Raw genomic sequence first — 22,042 nt, 5'->3', positions numbered from 1 at the left:
GAGCGCGTCATCCATGCTCAAAGTTGCGGAAGTGTCATTCGACATCCAAGTGGTCACCATATTGGCTGCATCTCCTGTCCATGACGTCACCCCGGACATACGTCGTTGAAAACACGCCGTGGCCCCTACTGTGGGAGACGAACGCCCCTTCTGACATGGTAGCTCTTTTCGAAGAAGAAAACATCTCACAACCGAGTGAAGTTACCAGGGCAATATTACCCTATTGTTTCGAGCCATATTTAGATGGTATGCGGTCACGGCCAAACCGCCTCCCCGCCCGATCCACTTCCGCGGCGGAGATGAGCCATCGCGGCCCGGCCCTGCGACCAGCCATCCTGGCCGACAAGGCCGGCGGTCGGCTGCAACGCGCCACCCCGTCCGACAAGGAGGTGGCTTATCATGGCGCCGAGCCGGGCCGCTTTACGGCGTTGTTCACAGCCGCCGCCATCCGCGATGCACAACACCGCTGAGCCGGGGTGCTTTATAGCGTTGTCGTCGAACGGGGCTGAGTGCGCCATTGCCGGCAGCGCTGTTCACAGCCGCGGCCATCTGCGAGCCCGACGTGGCAGCCTTTGCTGAAGCCAAGACCGGATTCAGATTCTGGTTCATAAATTGATGGTGTAAACATGATGAGACGGTTAAACGTTTTTATTGTTTCACAGTCAAAACGGCCCTCTGAGGGAAACCCGAACTACAATGTGGCCCGTGAGAAAAATGAGTTTGACACCCCTGATCTATATCTTCCTAAAGCATCTAGAGGGGAAAAGTTTTTAACTTCAAGATAACGTGTACCACGGGGAAAATGACCGTTCGTATTTAGATATATGGACAGACTTGTCTAACGTTTGAACTTAGATCAAGTCAAAGTAAATCACCTTGTCATACTTATAGTTAGCTACAGAAACATTCCCTGTGTTATATCCCAGAAATGTTTTTACTGTAACTGAATTTCCTTTGACATGGCTAATGATGTTGATGACTTTCGACGTAAATGCGCTCGCAATATGTGAAGAAACGCCGAACAGGTGCTTTTGGCATGACTTCCGAACATGCTAAGTACGGTTAACTTGCATTTCCTGTTTCCAGGTGAATACTGATTGTTTAGGATCAGGCTTGTTTTGTTACCAACATTTATGAAGCAAACACAAATTAATGTCGAGAACAATGTTCCCTCTAATTTTTTACATCTTAGTGTCACAAATGCAGCCCTATGGGGGCAAATGCAGCCCTATGGGGGCACAAACCAGTGCAATCTGTAGGCCGGTCCAAAGCCCGGATAAATGCAGAGGGTTGCGTCAGGAAGGGCATCCGGCGTAAAAACTGTGCCAAACAAATATGAGCGTTCATCTAAAGAATCCCATACCGGATCGGTCGTGGCCTGGGTTAACAACGCCCGCCCCCGGCACTGCTAACCTACAGGGCGTCGGTGGAAATTCAGCTACTGTGGGTCGAAGACAAAGAAGAGGAGGAAACCGGATCCAGCGTCAGAAGAAAAAGAGGAATGCACAGAGCCTACAACTGAGTGTAGGGACTTTGAATGTTGGGACTATGACAGGAAAAGCACAGGAGTTGGTTGACATGATGATTAGGAGAAAGGTTGATATTCTGTGCATCCAAGAGAGCAGGTGGAAAGGTAGTAAGGCTAGAAGTTTGGGAGCAGGGTTTAAATTATTCTACCACGGAGTAGATGGGAAGAGAAATGGAGTAGGGGTTATTTTAAAGGAAGAGCTGGCTAAGAATGTCTTGGAGGTAAAAAGAGTATCAGATCGAGTGATGAGACTAAAATTTGAAATTGAGGGTGTTATGTATAATGTGGTTAGCGGCTATGCACCACAGGTAGGATGTGACCTAGAGTTGAAAGAGAAATTCTGGAAGGAACTAGATGAAGTAGTTCTGAGCATCCCAGACAGCGAGAGAGTTGTGATTGGTGCAGATTGTAATGGACATATTGGTAAAGGAAACAGGGGCGATGAAGAAGTGATGGGTAAGTACGGCATCCAGGAAAGGAACTTTGAAGGGCAGATGGTGGTGGACTTTGCAAAAAGGATGGAGATGGCTGTAGTGAACACTTATTTCCAGAAGAGGGAGGAACATATAGTGACCTACAAGAGCGGAGGTAGAACCACGCAGGTAGATTATATTTTGTGCCGACGATGTAATCTGAAGGAGGTTACTGACTGTAAAGTAGTGGTAGGGGAGAGTGTAGCTCGACAGCATAGGATGGTAGTATGTAGGATGATTCTGGTGGTGGGTAGGAAGATTAAGAAGACAAAGGTAGAGCAGAGAACCATGTGGTGGAAGCTGAGAAAGGAAGAATGTCGTGCGGCCTTCCGGAAAGAGGTGAGACAGGCTCTCGATGGACAACCGAAGCTCCCGGAAGACTGGACGACGACAGCCAAGGTGATCAGAGAGACAGGCAGGAGAGTACTTGGTGTGTCATCTGGTAGGAAAGGGGAGAAGGAGACTTGGTGGTGGAACCCCAAAATACAGGGAGTCATACAAGGAAAGAGATTAGCGAAGAAGAAGTGGGATACTGAGAGGACTGAGGAGAGGCGAAAGGAGTACATCGAGATGCGACGTAGGGCAAAGGTAGAGGTGGCAAAGGCTAAACAAGAGGCATATGAAGACATGTACACCAGGTTGGACACGAAAGAAGGAGAAAAGGATCTCTACAGGTTGGCCAGACAGAGGGATAGAGATGGGAAGGATGTGCAGCAGGTAAGGGTGATTAAGGATAGAGATGGAAATGTGTTGACTGGTGCCGGTAGTGTACTAAATAGATGGAAAGAATACTTTGAGAAGTTGATGAATGAAGAAAATGAGAGAGAAGGAAGAGTTGAAGAGGCAAGAGTGAAGGACCAGGAAGTGGAAATGATTACTAAGGGGGAAGTCAGAAAGGCACTACAAAGGATGAAAAATGGAAAGGCAGTTGGTCCTGATGACATACCGGTAGAGGTATGGAAGCAATTTGGAGAGATGGCTGTGGAGTTTTTGACCAACTTATTCAACAGAATACTAGCGGGCGAAAAGATGCCTGAAGAATGGAGGAAAAGTGTTCTAGTTCCCATTTTTAAGAACAAAGGGGATGTTCAGAGGTGTGGGAACTATAGAGGAATAAAGTTGATGAGCCACACAATGAAGTTATGGGAAAGAGTAGTGGAGGCTAGACTCAGGACAGAAGTAAGTATCTGCGAGCAACAGTATGGTTTCATGCCTAGAAAGAGTACCACAGATGCATTATTTGCCTTGAGGATGCTCGTGGAAAAGTACAGAGAAGGTCAGAAGGAGCTACATTGTGTCTTTGTGGATCTAGAGAAAGCCTATGACAGAGTACCAAGAGAGGAACTGTGGTACTGCATGCGTAAGTCTGGTGTGGCAGAGAAGTATGTTAAAATAGTACAGGACATGTATGATGGCAGCAGAACAATGGTGAGGTGTGCCTTAGGTGTGACAGAGGAATTTAAGGTGGAGGTGGGACTGCATCAGGGATCAGCTCTGAGCCCCTTCCTGTTTGCAGTGGTAATGGATAGGCTGACAGATGAGGTTAGACTGGAATCCCCTTGGACCATGATGTTCGCAGATGATATTGTCATATGCAGTGAAAGCAGGGAGCACGCAGAGGAACAATTGGAAAGATGGAGACATGCACTGGAAAGGAGAGGAATGAAGATTAGCCGAAGTAAAACAGAATATATGTGCGTGAATGAGAAAAGTAGAGGGGGAAGAGTGAGGCTACAGGGAGAAGAGATAGCGAGGGTGGACGACTTCAAATACTTGGGGTCAACAATACAGAGCAATGGAGAGTGTGGTCAGGAAGTGAAGAAACGGGTCCAAGCAGGTTGGAACAGCTGGCGAAAGGTGTCTGGTGTGTTATGTGACAGAAGAGTGTCTGCTAGGATGAAGGGCAAAGTTTACAAAACAGTGGTGAGGCCGGCCATGATGTACGGATTAGAGACGGTGGCACTGAAGAAACAACAGGAAGCTGAACTGGAGGTGGCAGAAATGAAGATGTTGAGGTTCTCGCTCGGAGTGACCAGGTTGGATAGGATTAGAAATGAGCTCATTAGAGGGACAGCCAAAGCTGGATGTTTTGGAAACAAGATTCGAGAGAGCAGACTTCGATGGTTTGGACATGTTCAGAGGCGAGAGAGTGAGTATATTGGTAGAAGGATGCTGAGGATGGAGCTCCCAGGCAAAAGGGCGAGAGGAAGACCAAAGAGAAGGTTTATGGATGTGGTGAGGGAAGACATGAGGGCAGTTGGGGTTCGAGAGGAAGATGCAGGAGATAGGCTAAGATGGCAAAAGATGACACGCTGTGGCGACCCCTAACGGGACAAGCCGAAAGGAAAAGAAGAAGTGTCACTTTGGAAACGGTGGTCTCAGCTCTTTTTCAGGTCATTGACCAAGTCCTGTCGTGCAGTCCTGGGCTGATTCCTCACTTTTCTAAGGATCATTGAGACCCCACGAGGTGATATCCGGGCTCCACTCTGATTGAGATTGACCGTCATGTTTAGCTTCTTCCATTTTCTAATGATTGCTCCAACAGTGGACCTTTTTTCACCGAGCTACTTGGCAATTTCTCCGTAGCCCTATCCAGCCATGTGGAGTTGTACAATTTTGTCTCTTTTGTCATTGGACAGCTCTTTAGTCTTGGCCATGTGACAAGTTTGAGTCTTACTGATTGTATGGTGTGGACAGGTGTCTTTATGCAGCTAACGACCTCACACAAGTGCATCTGATTCAGGATAATACATGGAGTGGAGGTGGACTTTTAAAGGTGGACTAACAGGTCTTTGAGGGTCAGAATTCTAGCTGACAGACAGGTGTTCAAAACTCACCGTTGCTCTGGATTGTTGACCCTAAATATTTGAAGTCCTCCACCCTCGCTATCTCTTTTCCCTGTAGCCTCACTCTTCCCCCTCCGCCTTTCTCATTCACGCACATATATTCTGTTTTACTTCGGCTAATCGTTATTCCTCTCCTTTCCAGTGCATGTCTTCATCTTTCTAATTGTTCCTCTGCATGCTCCCTGCTTTCACTGCATATCACAATATCATGTGCGAACATCATGGTCCTTGGGGACTCCAGTCTAACCTCATCTGTCAGCCTATCCATTACCACTGCAAACAGGAAGGGGCTCAGAGCTGACCCCTGATGCAGTCCCACCTCCACCTTAAATTCTTCTGTCACACCTAAGCCACACACCTCACCATTGTTCTGCTGCCATCATACATGTCCTGTACTATTTTAACATACTTCTGTGCCACACCAGACTTATGCATGCAGTACCACAGTTCCTCTCTTGGTAGTTTGTCATAGGCTTTCTCTAGATCCACAAAGACACAATATAGCTCCTTCAGACCTTCTCTGTACTTTTCCACTAGCATCCTCAAGGCAAATAATGCATCTGTGGTACTCTTTCTAGGCATGAAACCATACTGTTGCTCGCAGACACTTACTTCTGCCCGGAGTCTAGCCTCCACTACTCTTTCCTATAACTTCATTGTGTGGCTCATCAACTTTATTCCTGAAAGAGATTACTGACTGTAAAGTAGTGGTAGGGGAGAGTGTAGCTCAACAGCATAGGATGGTGGTGTGTAGGATGACTCTGGTGGTGGGTGGGAAGATTAAAAAGACAAAGGTAGAGCAGAGAACCATGTGGTGGAAGCTGAGAAAGGAAGAATGTTGTGCAGCCTTTCGGAAAGTGGTTAGACAGGCTCTCGTTGGACAGCAGAAGCTCCCGGAAGACTGGACTACGACAGCCAAGGTAATCAGAGAGACAGGCAGGAGAGTACTTGGTGTGTCTTTTGGTAGGAAAGGGGAAAGGATGATGTACGGATTAGAGACGGTGGCACTGAAGAAACAACAGGAAGCAGAACTGGAGGTAGCAGAAATGAAGATGTTGAGGTTCTCGCTTGGAGTGAGCAGGTTGAATAGGATTAAAAATGAGCTCATTAGAGGGACAGCCAAAGTTGGATGTTTTGGAGACAAGATTCGAGAGAGCAGACTTCGATGGTTTGGACATGTTCAGAGGCGAGAGAGTGAGTATATTGGTGGAAGGGTGCTGAGGATGGAGCTGCCAGGCAAAAGAGCAAGAGGAAGACCAAAGAGACGGTTTATGGATGTGGGGAGGGAAGACATGAAGGCAGTTGGGGTTAGAGAGGGAGATGCAGAAGATAGGCTAAGATGGAAAAAGATGACGCGCTGTGGCGACCCCTAATGGGACAAGCCGAAAGAAAAAGATCACACAAATAAATCGTTAAAAAAATCATACATTCTGATTTCTTGATTTTTCTTTTTTGATTTATCTTTCTCACAGTGGACATGCACATATGATGAAAATTTCAGACCTCCATGATTTATAAGTGAGAGAACTTGCAATATAAGACGGTGTTCAAATACTCATTTTCTTCGTTGTATATACATTTATACAGTCATCGCATGAAATCATGGCAGGCGAGAGATACCAATAATTTTTTGCATGACTATATGTATTATTTATTCATATACATCTCGGCGCTAATGACTCAAAATCACTGGCAGTTTGGCACGGATTACAATCGCTCGCTAACTATAAGCAACGTTCTACCCCTGTAGAAAATAAGAGCATGGCAGCCGACGACCAAAATAGCTTTACCTGCAGATTTGAAAGAGACACTTCCACACCACCTGCCCAACAAGCCCCACCACCTTCCAGTCCACCATTTAACATACATGAAAGCGATGTTAGACAAATCTTCAAACAACAAAATATCAAGAAAGCGCTGGGCCCAGACCTTGTGTCCCCATCTTACCTCAAAATCTGTGTAGACCAACTTGCTCCTGTCTTCACAAAGATCTTGAAGTACCAACCTGCTTTAAACGCTCCACCATTATACCGGTCCCCCCCCAAAAGCAGCAGTCTCAGGTCTTGATGACTACAGGCCTCTTGCCTTGACATCTGTGTTCATGAAGTCCTTTGAATGCCTTGTGCCGGACCACCTCAAGAACGTCACAGGGCTTCAGCTGGACCCACTGCAGTTTGCCTATTGAGCTAACAGGTCTCATCCTGTCAATATGGGTCTGCACTTCTTCCTTGAATATCTTGACAGCAAGGGTACCTATGTGAGGATCCTGTTCGTGGACTTGAGCTCTCCGTTTAACACCATCATCCCTGAACCCCTCTCCTCCAAACTTCTCCTGCTCAGCATCTCACCTGCCATCTCCCGGTGCCTCTACAACTTCCTTACGGGCAGAACGCAACAGGTGAGGCTGGAGGACATCACCTCAGCCACGTGCAACACCCCTAGGTTGTGTCCTCTCCCCTCTGCTCTTCTCACTCTACAAGAACGCCTGATTCTCGTGGCATTCTACTCTCAAACTATGAAGTTCGCCAATGACACCATGGTCATCGGCTTCATCAAAGACAGCGACGAGTCTGTGTATAGACAGGAAGTGGTGAGACTATAGATTTGGTGTGGTCAACACAACCGGGCGTTTAACACTCTAAAGACTGTCGTAATGATTGTGGACTTCAGGAGGCATCCCTCACCACAGCTGCCCCTGACACTGTCCAACTGTCTTGTGTCAACCGCCGAGACCTTCAAGTTCTTGGGAATAACAGTCTCAGACGACTTGAAGTAGGAGGCAAACATCAACTCCATCCTCAAAAAAGCCCAGCAGAGGATGTACCTCTTGCGGATTCTAAGGAATCACAGCCTGTCACAAGAGCTGCTGAGACAGTTCTCCACAGTGGTTATCCAGTCAGTACTGTGTACCACCATCAGAGTGTGGTTTGGGCCTGTCATAAAAAGGAAAAACTCAGACTGCAAGGGACAAAAAACCGCTGAACAGATTGTCGGCAAAATGCTACCCACTATTGAGGACTTGCACACAATGGGAACTAGGTCAAGAGCAGGCAGGGTCCTTTCAGATTCTCCTCGTCCTGGCCAGCTCTTCCAGCCCCTTCCGTCGGGAAAGCGCTACAGATCAATGAAAGGCAAAAGTAACAGGCATTCGAACAGTTTTTTCCCTCTAGCGATTAAATCATTAAATTCTTGGTCAGCGAACCTACTATTTTTCTGCTTTGTGCCATGTTTGGACATTCACTCACATCCTGCTGGTCCAATCCATATTAGTAATATATACAGTGCCTTGTGAAAGTATTCCGCCCCTTTGAACTTTTCAACCTTTTGCAAAATTTCAGGCTTCAAACATAAAGATATATATATATATATATATATTTTTTTTTGTCAAGAATCAACAATAAGTGGGACACAATTGTAAAGTGGAATGAAATTCATTTATTTTAAACTTTTTTTTAACAAATAAAAACCTGAAAAGTAAGGCGTGCAATATTATTCGGCCCCCTTGCAATAATGCTTTGTCGCGCCACCTTTTCCTGCAATTTTAGCTGCAAGTCACTCAGGGTATGTCTCTTGTAAGTTTTGGACATCGAGAGACTGAAATTCTTGCCCATTCTTCCTTGCAAAACAGCTCAAGCTCAGTGAAGTTGGATGGAGAGTGTTTGTGAACAGCACTCTTCAGCTCTGCCCACAGATTCTCCATTGGATCCAGGTCTGAACTTTGACATGGCCTTTCTAACACCTGGATACGGCTATTTGTGAACCATTTCATTGTAGATTTGGCTTTATCAGTCACTGTGATTTAACTAGTGCGATTGTGCCCGCATGCCTCGCACTCGCAAATCTGCACAGTCGAGCACGAAAAATCACGTGTAAAATTTATTGGACATTAGACATGCGACATTCTCAGCGCACATGAAATCCAGTCCAACGCAGTGAACGACAGCCTGACTTTTTTTTTTTTTTTCTAACACCGAAGTACACATCTCCTGCTAGTTTTTCTGACTCCGCCCCCCTCTGGGTCTTAAAGGAGTACACACATGATTACAAACACCGTCAACCCACACAGTCTGGGAAACGTAAAGCGAAGAGTTAGAGATGCTTCTTGTGTTTTCTCTTGATAATAATATTAAAAGTAAAAAAAAAAAAAAAGTGCTGTTGCTTTAATGAATATCGGGGTACGTGGATTATAGAAGAAAAAGTGGTGAAAGTTGATGAGATTTTCTCTTTTTTTAGAGTAAAAAAGGTCTATGAAGCCAAAGTAGAAAGTACAGGCTGAGATGGTGTATAATGTTAAAATTCCACCTTGGCACAGCCTGATCGACGATGAAAGCTCATACAATACAGTGCACAAAAAGCAAATTCTGCATTTTAAATATAGGAGGCAACATAACATTAACCTTAAAACTGTTTGGGAGCATCATTCAGCTTTCAACATGCATTGCTAAAGATATTCTGCAAGCCATAATTTAATTTTACATGAAGAAAAAGAGAGATTCATGATTCATTGTGGGTTAAAAAAAATGAAGAAGTTGAAGCGAACTTTCAAATTTATAGTTCGTAGTTGGCTTGGTTTAGTTAGCAATGTTTGTTGGCATTTTCATTATAAATTTGTAAAAACACATAATTGATCTTAAAAATATTCTGATAGCAATGTAAATGCTGTAATCTGAATCTTTGAATGACCCATGTAACTTCAGTAGATGACACTGATCTGACCTCAGTGCATACGTCTGATGTTACTCACAGTGGTCAAAGGGGGTGCTCATGGGCTTAGTTTGTTTGGTCAGACACGTCAAAAATGAGCAGGAACGTTGGTCTTGACATTAATTTCTGGGTTTATTTAAAAAACGTTGGTAACAAAACCAACCTGATCCTAAACAATCAGTGTACACCCGTAAACAGGAAATGCAAGTTAGCCGTACTGAGCATGTTCCAAAGTGATGCAAAAAGCACATGTTCTGAGCTGCTTCACATACTACAAGCGCATTTACATCAAAAGTCAACATCATGAGGCATGTCAAAGGAAATTCAGTTACACTGAAAACATTTCTTGGATATAACAAGTAATGTTTCGGTATCTAATTATAATAAGTATAACATTGTGATTTAATTTGACTTGATCTAAGTTCTAACATTCGACTTGTCTGTCCAAATATCTAAATGCGAACGGTCATTTTCCCCGCTGTATGCCTTGTCTTGAAGTTGAAATCTTTTCACCTCTACATGCTTTAGGAAGATATAGATCTACTGGCAGCTTTCATCAAGGGACTGACAATTGATACCGCCGTAAATTACGCTAGATTATAACGATACATCATGATGAAATAAAATGATTTGATTATATGAATACTTGGTTTTGAAACTGAATGTTTACTGACCTCTTTAAAAATGTCTGCCTCAGTGCAATGTCAATAAATTATGATTATGGTATTAGGTAACAACTACATACTCAGGTATTACAACTCAGTAAGTTATTTTAAGGTCTTGAGATTCCATCCCTAATCACACCTGCAACTTTATCTGCGGGCATGATTGGTGGAACACACCCGTAACTACATCTGTGGGCATGACTGACCACACCTGTACATTTTTCAGACATGAGTGACTGCTTTATGTTTTGGACCATTGTCCTGTTGGAAGATAAACCTCCGTCCCAGTCTCAGTTCTTTTGCACATTCCAACAGGTTGTTTTCCAGAATTGTCCCGTATTTGGCTCCATTAATCTTCCCATCAATTTGAATCATTTTCCCTGTCCCTGCTGAAGAAAAGCAGGCCCAAACCATGAGGCTGCCACCACCATGTTTGACACTGGTGATGGTGTGTTCAGGGTGATGAGCTGTGTTTCTTTTACGCCAAACATATTGTTTTGCATCATGGCCCAAAATTTTGATTTTGGCTTCATCTGACCAGAGCACCTTCTTCCGTGTTTGTTGTGTCTCCCAGGTGGCTTGTGGCAAACTTTAAATGAGAGTTTTTATGGATATCTTTGAGAAATGGCTTTCTTCTTCCCACTCTTCGATAGAGGCCAGATCTGTGCAGTGCACGACTGATTGTTGTCCTATGGACAGACTCTCCTACCTCAGCTGTAAGATCTCTGTAGTTCGTCCTGAGTGATCATTGGCCCCTTGGCTGGATCTCTGATCAGTCTTCTCCTTGTTCGAGGTGAAAGTTTATAGGGATGGCCGGACTTGGTAGATTTGCAGTAGTCTGATACTCCTTCCATTTCAATAGAATTGCTTGCACAGTGCTCCTTGATGTTTAAAGGGGAAATCCAGTAGCTTCCACGGCTGTGTATGGAAGTATTCCTCCGTCTTCCCGATCAACTGATACTGCTATTTCTTCATCAGATGAGGATAAATCCGAGAAATCAGCGCTAGGCATAAATGGTGTCCCAATCGAGCCTTTGTTGGGGCACGGTACACGTCACATCAGCGCACGTGGGCCGTGTGACTCCCCTGAAAATTCGTAATTATCAATAAAAATCTTCTCAAAACATTATTAAATGAAAGAGGATTTAACATCACATTGTCAAACTAGAGTACATATTACATGACCTATTGGATTCACTAATTTGTACTTTAAAGCTTGGGAAATCGTTTTGTATCCAAATCCGGCTTTAAACTTCTCCACAACAGTATCTTGGACCTGCTTGGTGTGTTCCTTGGTCTTCATGACGCTCTCTGCACTTTAAACAGAACCTTGAGACTATCACAGAGCAGGTGCATTTACATGGAGACTTGATTACACACAGGTGGATTCGATTTATCATCATCAGTCAACATCGGATCATTCAGAGATCTCACTGAACTTCTGGAGTGAGTTTGCTGCTCTCAAAGTAAAGGAGCCGAATATTATTGCACGCCCCGCTTTTCAGTTTTTTATTTGTTAAAAAAGTATAAAATATACATGACAAATTTTTTCCATTTTATATCTTTATGTTTGACGCCTGAAATTTGGTGAAAGGTTGAAAAGTTCAAGGGGGCAGAATACTTTCACTAGGCACTGCATATATATACTACTCGGCTGTTTCTGCTTCGTTTTCCGTATATTTCTAGCGAATCCGGCAATGTGCGATCATTGTTTGCCGATAATCGAAAAATAGAAATGTTTCCTTCATAACTGATTTCAGATTTGAATTCTGCATAAAAAACTGTATAATATTAGAAAAATGTACACTGAGGACCTTCCACACACTTTAACACATTATGGGACGTTAACGCTTCTCTATTCTAAATGAAAAAGATTTTACATCTTGCATGACTTTCATAAGGAATAGTTCCTATAAACAGAAGCGTCTTGTTCTTTGTTTTTGTTGCTTTTTTGTTCATTGTTCTTTATTTTGAATGTCCGACTGCCGGAGAAAAATTCCTTGTGTGTTTTTACACACTTGGCCAATAATTCTGATTCTGATATGTTTCAGTGACACGGCACAAGCTTTTACATAGGATGTAGTGTTCCTATATATTGCGCACCCCCCCCCAACCCCCCACCACCGGTAGCATTTTTATACGCCGCAAACAGTCTTTCCCGTGTGTCTGTTGGCTTGTCATATAGGCAAAATTACAGACTACAGTACTGAAAAGTACTATGTGGGTTGTTTTTGTACTTCCCAGTGCATAGTTAACCATAATAGAGTCATAAGAATATACAAAGAAGTGCTCACGTCTTGTCTGTGCCGCTTCGCTACTGTGTCGTGGCAGCTGCAAGATTTAGTTATCTTGCTGGCGGTGAGGGTCCCGATGGCTGTAGGGAAAAATAATTGGTACTGCAGCTGGTTTCAGCCTCTGTCTAACTACACTTGTGAGTTTCTCAAAGCATTCTGGTTCTAAATGATCGGCCTAGTTTGAAATGCTGACCAAAATCCATAGCCAAGTATGTTTCTTCCACTGTCAAGTGATTTTCACTATCCACTGGTCACATATTCCTTCTTCACTTGGAAAACACCCCCAAAAAAAGTAATGCTGCTGCCTTAACCATTTGTACAATCAAATGCCACACAATATACCTTCATGACATCGTTAAATCATATGACAACCAATATACAAAGATGGGAACAACAGCACACAACGCCGGATGAACAGGGTATTTGGCTTGCGATGTCACAGCTCCAGAAAGAGACGAAGACCGGAAGGTGCATTGTCCGTCATATTTATTGATTTAATTGGCTTATTTATCTGGGATATTAGAATCAGAATCATCTTAATTTTACAAAGTATGTTAAAAAAAAAAAAAAACACAAGGAATTTGTCTCCGGGAGTTGGAGCTGCCCCAGTATGATGACAGACAGTTGACAGCGAACACATCTGAGACTTAAATACATTGCGAGAACAGTCACTGAGCAACAATAGCTATCACGCGATGACAACAATTGGACAAAGATGGTAATTATAATAATAAAGTAATAAGTAAATATATAGATTAAAAAAAAGTAGTTATAAGTTAGCTGCTTAAGAAGTTAATTGCAAGAGGAAAGAAACTACTATTTTTAGTTTGCATTGTTCAGTAGCGCCTACCTGAGGGAAGGAGCTGGAAGAGCTGATGAACAGGATGCGGAGGCTCCAAGGGGATTTTAGATGCTTTTGTCTTAGTTCTGGCAGCGTGCAAGTCTTTAAGGATGGCTAGAGTGGTACCAACAATCTTTTCAACAATTTTGATTGTCTGTGTCAGTTGTAGTTTGTTTTTTGTAGCAGCACCAAGCCAGACTGTGATGGAGGTACACAACGACCGCTGTGTAGAACTCTCTCAACAGTTACCGTGCAGACCGTGCTTCCTCAGAAACCGCAGGAAGTACATACTCTGCTGAGCCTTTTTGAGCGTGGAGTTGTTCTTGCTCTCCCACATTTCTTGATTCCCCTCTGTTGTTGAGCTCCCACAATTGACCCCTCCGTGGATATTGCGCAATCCGCGTCACTGACTAATCAGAGGCCAGAGATCTGCATAGACCAAAGCCCATTTTTGCTCCCGCCATTTTTTCTGACAACATTGAATGGTCCAGTATAGGTTTAGTTAGTGTTTTATCGCGTATTTGGGTTATTTAACAAAAAATATGGTTAAGAGGTGTAGTCACTGAGTTTGTAATAGTGACAACAGGTATCCTGAAAGGCTAGTTGGTGGAGTTCGATTCGTACCCTTTCCAAAACCGAAGACCCAGTACGTAAAATGCCTTCGATGGATCAAACTTTGTGGAAGACCGCATCATCAACTAAATCCATCTAATATCAACCGGAACACATATGTTTGCACGAAGGTATGCCCCATATTTGATTTTCAATACATGTCTCGTATAAATATATTCGAAGTTCTTCGCTAGCATAACACTGATGCGTGTGAACGATTGACACACTTATTCTTTGTTGAGCGATATTTAGCGATGATCGGACTGCACAAACGTATTGATTTCTTGCTGGCTCGTGGCCAGAAGCTTAACCAGACGGTGTTTGCACGAAGATATGCCCTAAATTTGATTTTTAATACACGTCTCGTATAAATGAATGAGACGTTCTCCGCTGGCATAACACTGCTACGTGTGAACGATTGACACACTTATTCTTTGTTGAGCGATATTTAGCGATGATCGGACTGCACAAACGTATTGATTTCTTGCTGGCTCGCAGCCAGAAGCTTAACCAGACGGTGTTTGCACGAAGATATGCCCTAAATTTGATTTTTAATACACGTCTCGTATAAATGAATCAGACGTTCTCCGCTAGCATAACATTGCTACGTGTGAATGATTGAATGAAATCAGAAGCATGGCGTCTCTCTCAGTTAAGAATGTATTGTATTTAGAATCTATAATATATCGTTGATTTGAATGAAATCAGAAGCATAGAGTCTGTCTCATTTCAGAATGTATCGTATTGTATTTGCCATTTTTACTGTTTGTCTTACGTGAGCGCACGTGGCGTGATGTCACTTCAGGAGGCGTGGTTAAGTGCCCTGTACGGAGGGGTCAATTCTCAGGAACTTGAAGGTCTCAACAGTTGACACGAGACAGATGCATCATGAAGTCCACGATCATCCAGTCTCCAGGTTGTGTTGGCTGCACCACAACTTCAGCCACGCCACTCCTTTTCGATACGCAGACTCATCACAGTCTTTGATGAGGCCGATTACTCTGGTGACATTTGCAAACTTCAGGAATTTGACAGCCAGGTGTGTTGAGGTGCAGTCGTTCGTACGTAAAAAAGAGCAGTGGTGAGAGGACACAACCTTGGGGTGCCACAGGGCTGATGATGTCTGTGGATGAGGTGGTATGCCCCAGCTTCACCAGCTGTGTCCTGCCCATCAGGAAGCTGTAAATCCACTGGCAGATGGCTGGCGAGATGCTGAGCTGGAGAAGCTTTGATAAGAGGAGTTCAGGGATGATGGTGTTGAACACAGAGCTGAAGTCCACAAGCCGCATCCTCACGTACGTCCCCACGCTGTCGAGGTGTTCAAGGAATATGTGCAGTCCCATGTAGACTGCATCATCTGCAGACCTGTTTACTCAGTAGGCTAACTGGAAGGGGGTTCAGCAAGGCACCCGTGACACTCTTGAGGTGGTCCAGCACGAGGTGTTCACAGTTGACCACAGGTGTCAAGACAAGAGGCCTGTTGTCATTCAAACCCAAGTTTGCAGTTTTATTGGGTACTGGAATAATGGAGTGTTTGAAGCAGGATGGTACTTCGCACAGTTCCAGAAAAAAGATCTCTGGAAGAGATAGCCGATTTGTACAGACTTTGAGGCAGGATGGGGATCCACAGTTTGGGTCAGCCACTTTAATTTTGTTGTTGTTTGAAGATGCGTCTCTGAACCCCAGAAGTCAGAGGTGTGACGTTGGTCTGTGGTGTGGCTGGGTGGGTGTGGGATATGAAAGTGTCCTTTTCAAATCTGCATTAAAAACTGTTCGAGTCATTGACTAATCTACTATTGTTCTCATCTTAGGGGGTTGTCGTTTGTAGTTCGTTAGTGATTGTAATAAATGGCAGACTGATTTAGAGTCCATCTATCCATTGTCATAGCTGCTTATCCTCACAGGGGTCGCGGGAGTGCTGGAGTCCATCCCGGCTATCTTCGGGAAGGAGGTGCAGTCCACCCTAAACTGGTTGCCATCCAATCACAGGGCACATTTAAAAAAAAAACAACCAAACACACTCACATTCCCACTTACAGGCAATATAGAGTCTTCAATTAACCTACCATCCATGGTTTTTTGGATGTGGGAGGAAACCCGAGTGCCCAGAGGAAACCCATCCAGCCAAGGGGAGAACATGTAAAGGCGAAACCAAGATTTGAACCCTGGCCCTCAGAACTCATAACAGAACACTCTAACCAGCCGTTCACTGTCCCACGACTGATTTCGAGTCATTAGCGCTGAGTTGTTTTTCAATTGTGCTCTACAGTTTCTCTCTGCAATGTTAATTAATTTAGTCAGCTGGTTACTGGTGCGATTATTCAGGGCCCTGTCTCCACTATGGTATGCGACCACTTTAGCCTTTTGAACCACGGCTTGTTGTTATTGAATGTGCAAAATTATTTTGTTAGTACACACACCTCTTCACAGAAACTCATATAGGATGTAAGTGTGTCCGTTTATTCATCCAGGTTGCATGCTTAATTTTTAAAGACACTGCAGTCTGTGCAGGCTAAGCAACATTGAATTGAGTTTGTTTTGTTGGTCCACTTTATCACAGTTTTCACCTTAAGCTTCTTAGGTGAAGCTATGATCAGAGGAGCCCAGGACTACACTGGGTATGGGACGACATCTGTGATTTACTGTAGTATAGCAGCGGTCTGAAACGTTATTTTCCTTGGTAGGAGAGTTAATAGGCTGCTTGTATTTAGGAAGTTCGTGGTTGAGTTTAGCTTTTAAAGTCTCTGAAAATAATGAGACCTGAGTCTGGGTGTTTTTTCTCAAATTCACAGACTTGCTCAGAGAGCGTTAGCAGTGCTGCATTCCTCTTAGCTTCGAAATGGCAGATGTGGTTTGTAAAGGGGTCCTAGAGTTTGTAACAAAAACTTTAAAATCTTTGTCCTCTGACCTTTGATAAGACTCCTAGGTTCTTTTGGTAGAGACAAATCTTGTTGACAGATGGGATTCTCATAAACAGTTTTGCACAACATGGTGTATCGGTCATGTGACTTGACTGATACATTTGGTCAATAAGATTTCTCTGCTGGGGAATTGGACGATGGTATTGCCATGAAGGAGATTGGTATGATGGATACTGTTTGATGCTGATGTATTTTTTTTCTCTACAGTACTTTTCTAGTTAATTCATGTGTCAAGCCAATGTGCATTGGTTGTAAATATTTTGTGTAGTTGTAGTACTTAGTGGATTTTAACTTTATAGTGGAATATCTTCAAATTTTGTGGAATTGTTTGCGTTATTTGCGCTACAATACAGTGAAATTATTGTTGTATCCCACTACAGGATGCATTGATTCATTAAACGCAGATTTTCTCAGGTCAAGTGTTATTTGCATCACGTTCAGATTTCAATATTGAAACACGTTTTCTTAAATTGTAATTGTTAGTCTTTTCCCTCCTTGTAGATCATTGTCATTCAAACAATAACATTGGTAACATTTGAGCTGAGTCTTTTATCATAACCACATTGTGAGCAAGTTAAAAACAATGCAGTCACAAACAATTGTAGAATGCCCGTGCCCTTTTCAAATACATTTGCTTCTACTACATATTATATTAACATTATAAAGCCTCCTATCACTGATACAGTGCACCATGGTTCTGATTTAAAGGTAGATCCAATCTCATCTGTCCATTTATCCAGAGGCTTATCATCCTGACGTTAAATAGACACAGATGGCAAATGTATGCTAGTGGTGCAGCATAAAAGGGTCTGCTTCATAAATCATTGGGTATGGATCACCTGCGCTATAAAAGATTTAAGAGGGGCCCAGTTGCTCAACATTATAGCATTGTTTCTTTCCCTTCCCTCATGCTGTTCCTATGCTTGGAACTCCTCACCAAATTCTCCTCCAGCAGGTGACATGGTACTATTTTTCATCCGTTGAAGGCTATGTACAAATGTTGATAAGATGCACATAAGAAAGTTAGGTTAATTTTGTCATGAGCACAAAGCGTGTGAGAATAAAGATTACTGGTGTGACATAAGACTAAAGCGAATGGACCATTTAATAAAAATGTTGGTCTGACATAAGACTAAAGAAAATGGACCATATGTAGAAAAAAGTTGCTCTCAATATTTATGAAATATAAATGGATGATGGAGAATCTTTATCTCAGCTCTAGTTAGGTTATGTAGAGAACCACAAGTACATCTTCTGTATGTCATGGCAAATGTATTTTAAGTGGAGCTGTTATGCTGCTGCTCATTTCAAAATCAGGCAATTAGATGTCATAAGGGGTTAAATCACACAAGATCAAGGATCCCTTCATCAGTATGATTTTTAAATAAATTTAAAACTTAAAAATTTAGCTTGTTTGGGGAAATTTGGGATGTTTTATATTAGTAAATCATTGGGGTTCATGACAGTTGGATTTTGGTATTACATTACTAGGTAAAGATTTAATATACGCAGGCATTAAAAAGTAGGCCCACCCCATTTTACTATTTATCTAAATTTGATAAAGCAGAAAAGAAATATGTCAATTGCTAGTTCCACCCCTTACCCTCTGGTGGATAAATTACAAAAATCTCATGCCAGTCCATCACACATCTTATTTTCTGCTTGTTTCTCCCAATTTAACCTTTTCCCACCATTTTCCGACGTGTCATAAAACCCCATGTCATTACATAAATCTGTTGTATGTGCCCTCCTTTCTCCCCTACAGAGAAGAAGATGGGGAACAGGAGGATAAAACAATCTGGTACTACAGCACAAAGGTAAGTTACTCATTGCTCTGGGCAAGTGTTTGCTATTCAGTTATTTTAGATTATGGCAATATTATTACCACGTGACATAATTTTAAAATCTTAAGTAATGTATCTTTGCTTTGACATGGAGTCTCTCCTTCTGTTTGTTCCAGGTCCAGCTGGCTGAGCTCATAGAGTACTTGGACAAGGATTACTGGGAAGCAGAACTCTATGCTGCCCTTGAAGAAATTCGGGATGAGGTTCACACACACATGGACATCACAGAGGACCTAACCAACAAGGCTCGGGGGAACAACAGGTGTTTCCTCAATATTGCAAATGGTAATGAGATCAGTCTTTATTCTCTCTTTAAAGGAGACATGAGATGAAATTTTGTTCTTGCAGAATTTGAAACAATTCCCAAGTCTCTCTCTAATAAAGGGTCTCTGGTATTCTTTGGTCAAAATACACAAAAGATTAAGAATGTGATTCCATTTTATGTAAATGAAACTCAGCTTACCTACCTTCTCTTTTACAGTATAATGGACTTTCCCTACCATTATGAATAGGCTTTAGATGATCAAGATTTTGGGGGGCAATCAGCGAGTTTAAAAAAACCCATCAGCGAGTTTAAAAAAAAAAAAGATCACTAATCCAATTACAAGGTGGAGCAATATATCTATTTAAATTACCTGTTCATTTACTGGATATGCTTTGGGTACTTAATTGTTCAAAATATAAATTTACAATAAATAATGTATCATTGTTCATCTATTTTATATCAGTGAGGCATAGTGACCGACAGAACAAATAAATGCTTTTCTATTAGATGGCAGGAAGCACATCCAGTAATCAATGTATAGTCATCCTTCGTTTTTCACAGTTAATGGGGACCAAAAGATGGAAAAACTGCAACATAGGACCCCAAACCCACAGGAATCTTCATGTATGTATGTGGGGACCAGAATGATTAAAACATGTAAACAGTATTTATACTTTACATATTTGAGACCAACATAACAACAATACATGAATTTACTTAAATCTTTAAAGTGCCGGTGACACAAAAATTAAAGCTTAAAATAGATATTGTTTTCTTTTCTTTCTTTACTTTGATGATGACAACAGTTGGAAAAAAGTTAGCTGAGAGCAGTTGAGAAAAGTTGCAGTGTTGTATCAGTCTAACTGGATACAATGTGGACCACAGCGGCAGCTGTATTTGTCTGCGATGTCATGGGCAGACATCACACTGGGCCCTGCGGCATTGAAAACAGGCTGTGCCAAATGCAATGGCAAATGAACGAGAATGATTTTCAGATTTTTCTGATGCCCTTTCAAAGACTGAAGCTCTTTTTGAGGAAGACAACATCTCAGAAGCAAGTGAAGCGACCCGGGTCATTTTACTATATTGTTTCGAGCCATATTTAGATGATATGTGCATCACTTCTCTATTGACACCAGACTCCCCTATAGACACAGACGACTGGCCCAACGAGGAGGACGAGGCACCCGATGAATTATTTTAAATGACTGGCCCATAATTGACCCCTCCGTAGAAATTGCGCAATCCGCGTCACTGACCAATCAGATGCCAGAGATCTGCATAATCTCAGACTCAGATCTCAGACAACGCTGGATGGTCCAGTATAACTTCTGTTGGCGTTTTATCGCGTATTTGGGTTCTTTAACAATAGATATGGTTAAGAGGTATAGTCACGGACTTTATAATAGTGACGACAGGTATCCTGAAAGGCTAGTTGGTGGAGTTCAATTCGTACCTTTTCCAAAACCGAAGACCCAGTCGGAAAAATGTCTTTGATGGATCAAACTTTGTGGAAGACCGCATCATCAACTGAATCCATCTAAAATCAACCGGAACAGAAGACCGAGTACGAAAAATGTCTTTTGATGGATAAAACTTTGTGGAAGACCGCATGATCAACTGAATCCATCAACCGGAACAGATATGTTTGCACGAAGATAAGTCCTATATTTGATTTTCAATACATGTCTCATATAAATGAATTAGCAGTTCTTCGCTTGCATAATATAGCTACGTGTGAATGATTGACACACTTGATCTGTGTTGAGCGATATTTTGCGATGATCTGACTGCACAAACGTGTCTCTGTTCGGCGGTGAGCTAGGCTAAACCGGACTAGCAGTCCTAAAAGCCTTCGACACGTGCACCGAGACACCAAGACTGGAGGAAGGATCTTTGAGGACACTAAAGTAGTGATTGTCGTCCTCGGTCGGGACTTACGTAGGTTCGGCACTAATTCAAGAATAATTATTGAGGGGAGCGCGTGACGTTACACAAAGAAAACGAGAGAAACAACTCGTAAATCTAGCCTCGCCTTCTTTTCCTTCATACGGTGGTTCACAAACGGCTATACAGATACACATACAGATTCTGCACACAAGTGTGATATGTAACACGAAAATAGGAAACTGTCAATGACGAATTCGTCTTTGGGTTATAATATATTATATTATGTGGCTTCTCGGTCTTCCTCTGACTCTGGAAAGATCTTGCGCTAATATCAATGGTTTCACTGTTAGCTAAGAATGCAAGTGAGAAATCAGCCGGTAAATCGGACAGTTTCGCTCTATTCTTTTCTTGCTGCGCCGATATTTTTGCTAATGTTTGTCTGACGTCAGCACACGTGGCGTGATGTCACTTCAGGAGGCGTGGTTAAGTGCCCTGTACGGAGGGGTCAATTGTTCGTACAAGATGCTAACTGTCATGCCGTGGCTCTTTTGTTACATTCTGAGGGAAGGGGACTCTATTACGTCGTTGGATGCGGGTTTCTGGAATGTTGCTATTAAGGACAAGGATGGCTGTCGACGGAGTTTCTTACTACCACTGCTGCTTTCGGACAAGTACATGGACGTCATACTGCCTTCTGCCTTTTGTCTTTTGGACATTTTCTGAACATTCTCCAACTTGGAACATTCACTGGAAATAAAATTCGCCTATTTGGAACATTCGTTTGACTTTGTTGACTATACATCGTTTGGCTAGTTAGCTCGTGTTACATGCTACTAAACTGTCTTTGTACTTCTATTTTGTGATAGTTTATTGTTTTGTGTTGTACTGTATGTGATTAAACTGTCTTAAACGCAATACAGTTGCTTTGTTATATTTTTCTGGTTTGACGAAGAGGAGTTATTCTAAATTCACATGTAACATGCTATTAACTGTAAGAAATATTATTCCCCCCACCCCATTTTTTTTTTTTTTTTTTTTTAACTAGCTCTATACACACCTGTCATTTGGAACCCAAAAAGCTCTTGAACTTTGCACCTGTGCAATCCATTTTTCACAACGAATCGAGTCTTTTGAAAACTTGGGAAGACTGAATCCACCC

The 22,042-nt window shown here is 42.6% G+C and overlaps 1 protein-coding gene across 5 annotated transcripts in view; it reads left to right on the top strand.

Annotated features, from left to right (window-relative positions):
- The window catches only part of LOC133505657 (nucleosome-remodeling factor subunit BPTF-like), a 108,707-nt gene that overhangs the window by 5,836 nt on the left and 80,829 nt on the right, over window positions 1–22,042 (top strand). For all 5 annotated transcript variants that reach the window (XM_061828919.1, XM_061828918.1, XM_061828921.1 and 2 more), the window contains exons 3-4: window positions 18,650–18,701; window positions 18,845–19,013. In XM_061828919.1, the coding sequence (XP_061684903.1) occupies window positions 18,650–18,701; window positions 18,845–19,013 (221 nt within the window). The remainder of the gene's footprint in view (window positions 1–18,649; window positions 18,702–18,844; window positions 19,014–22,042) is intronic.

The sequence above is a fragment of the Syngnathoides biaculeatus genome, chromosome 9 (genome assembly GCF_019802595.1).
Source record: "Syngnathoides biaculeatus isolate LvHL_M chromosome 9, ASM1980259v1, whole genome shotgun sequence".
Taxonomy (NCBI): domain Eukaryota; kingdom Metazoa; phylum Chordata; class Actinopteri; order Syngnathiformes; family Syngnathidae; genus Syngnathoides; species Syngnathoides biaculeatus.
Note: the sequence above shows the minus strand (reverse complement) of the source record. Positions and strands in the feature narration are given on the sequence as shown.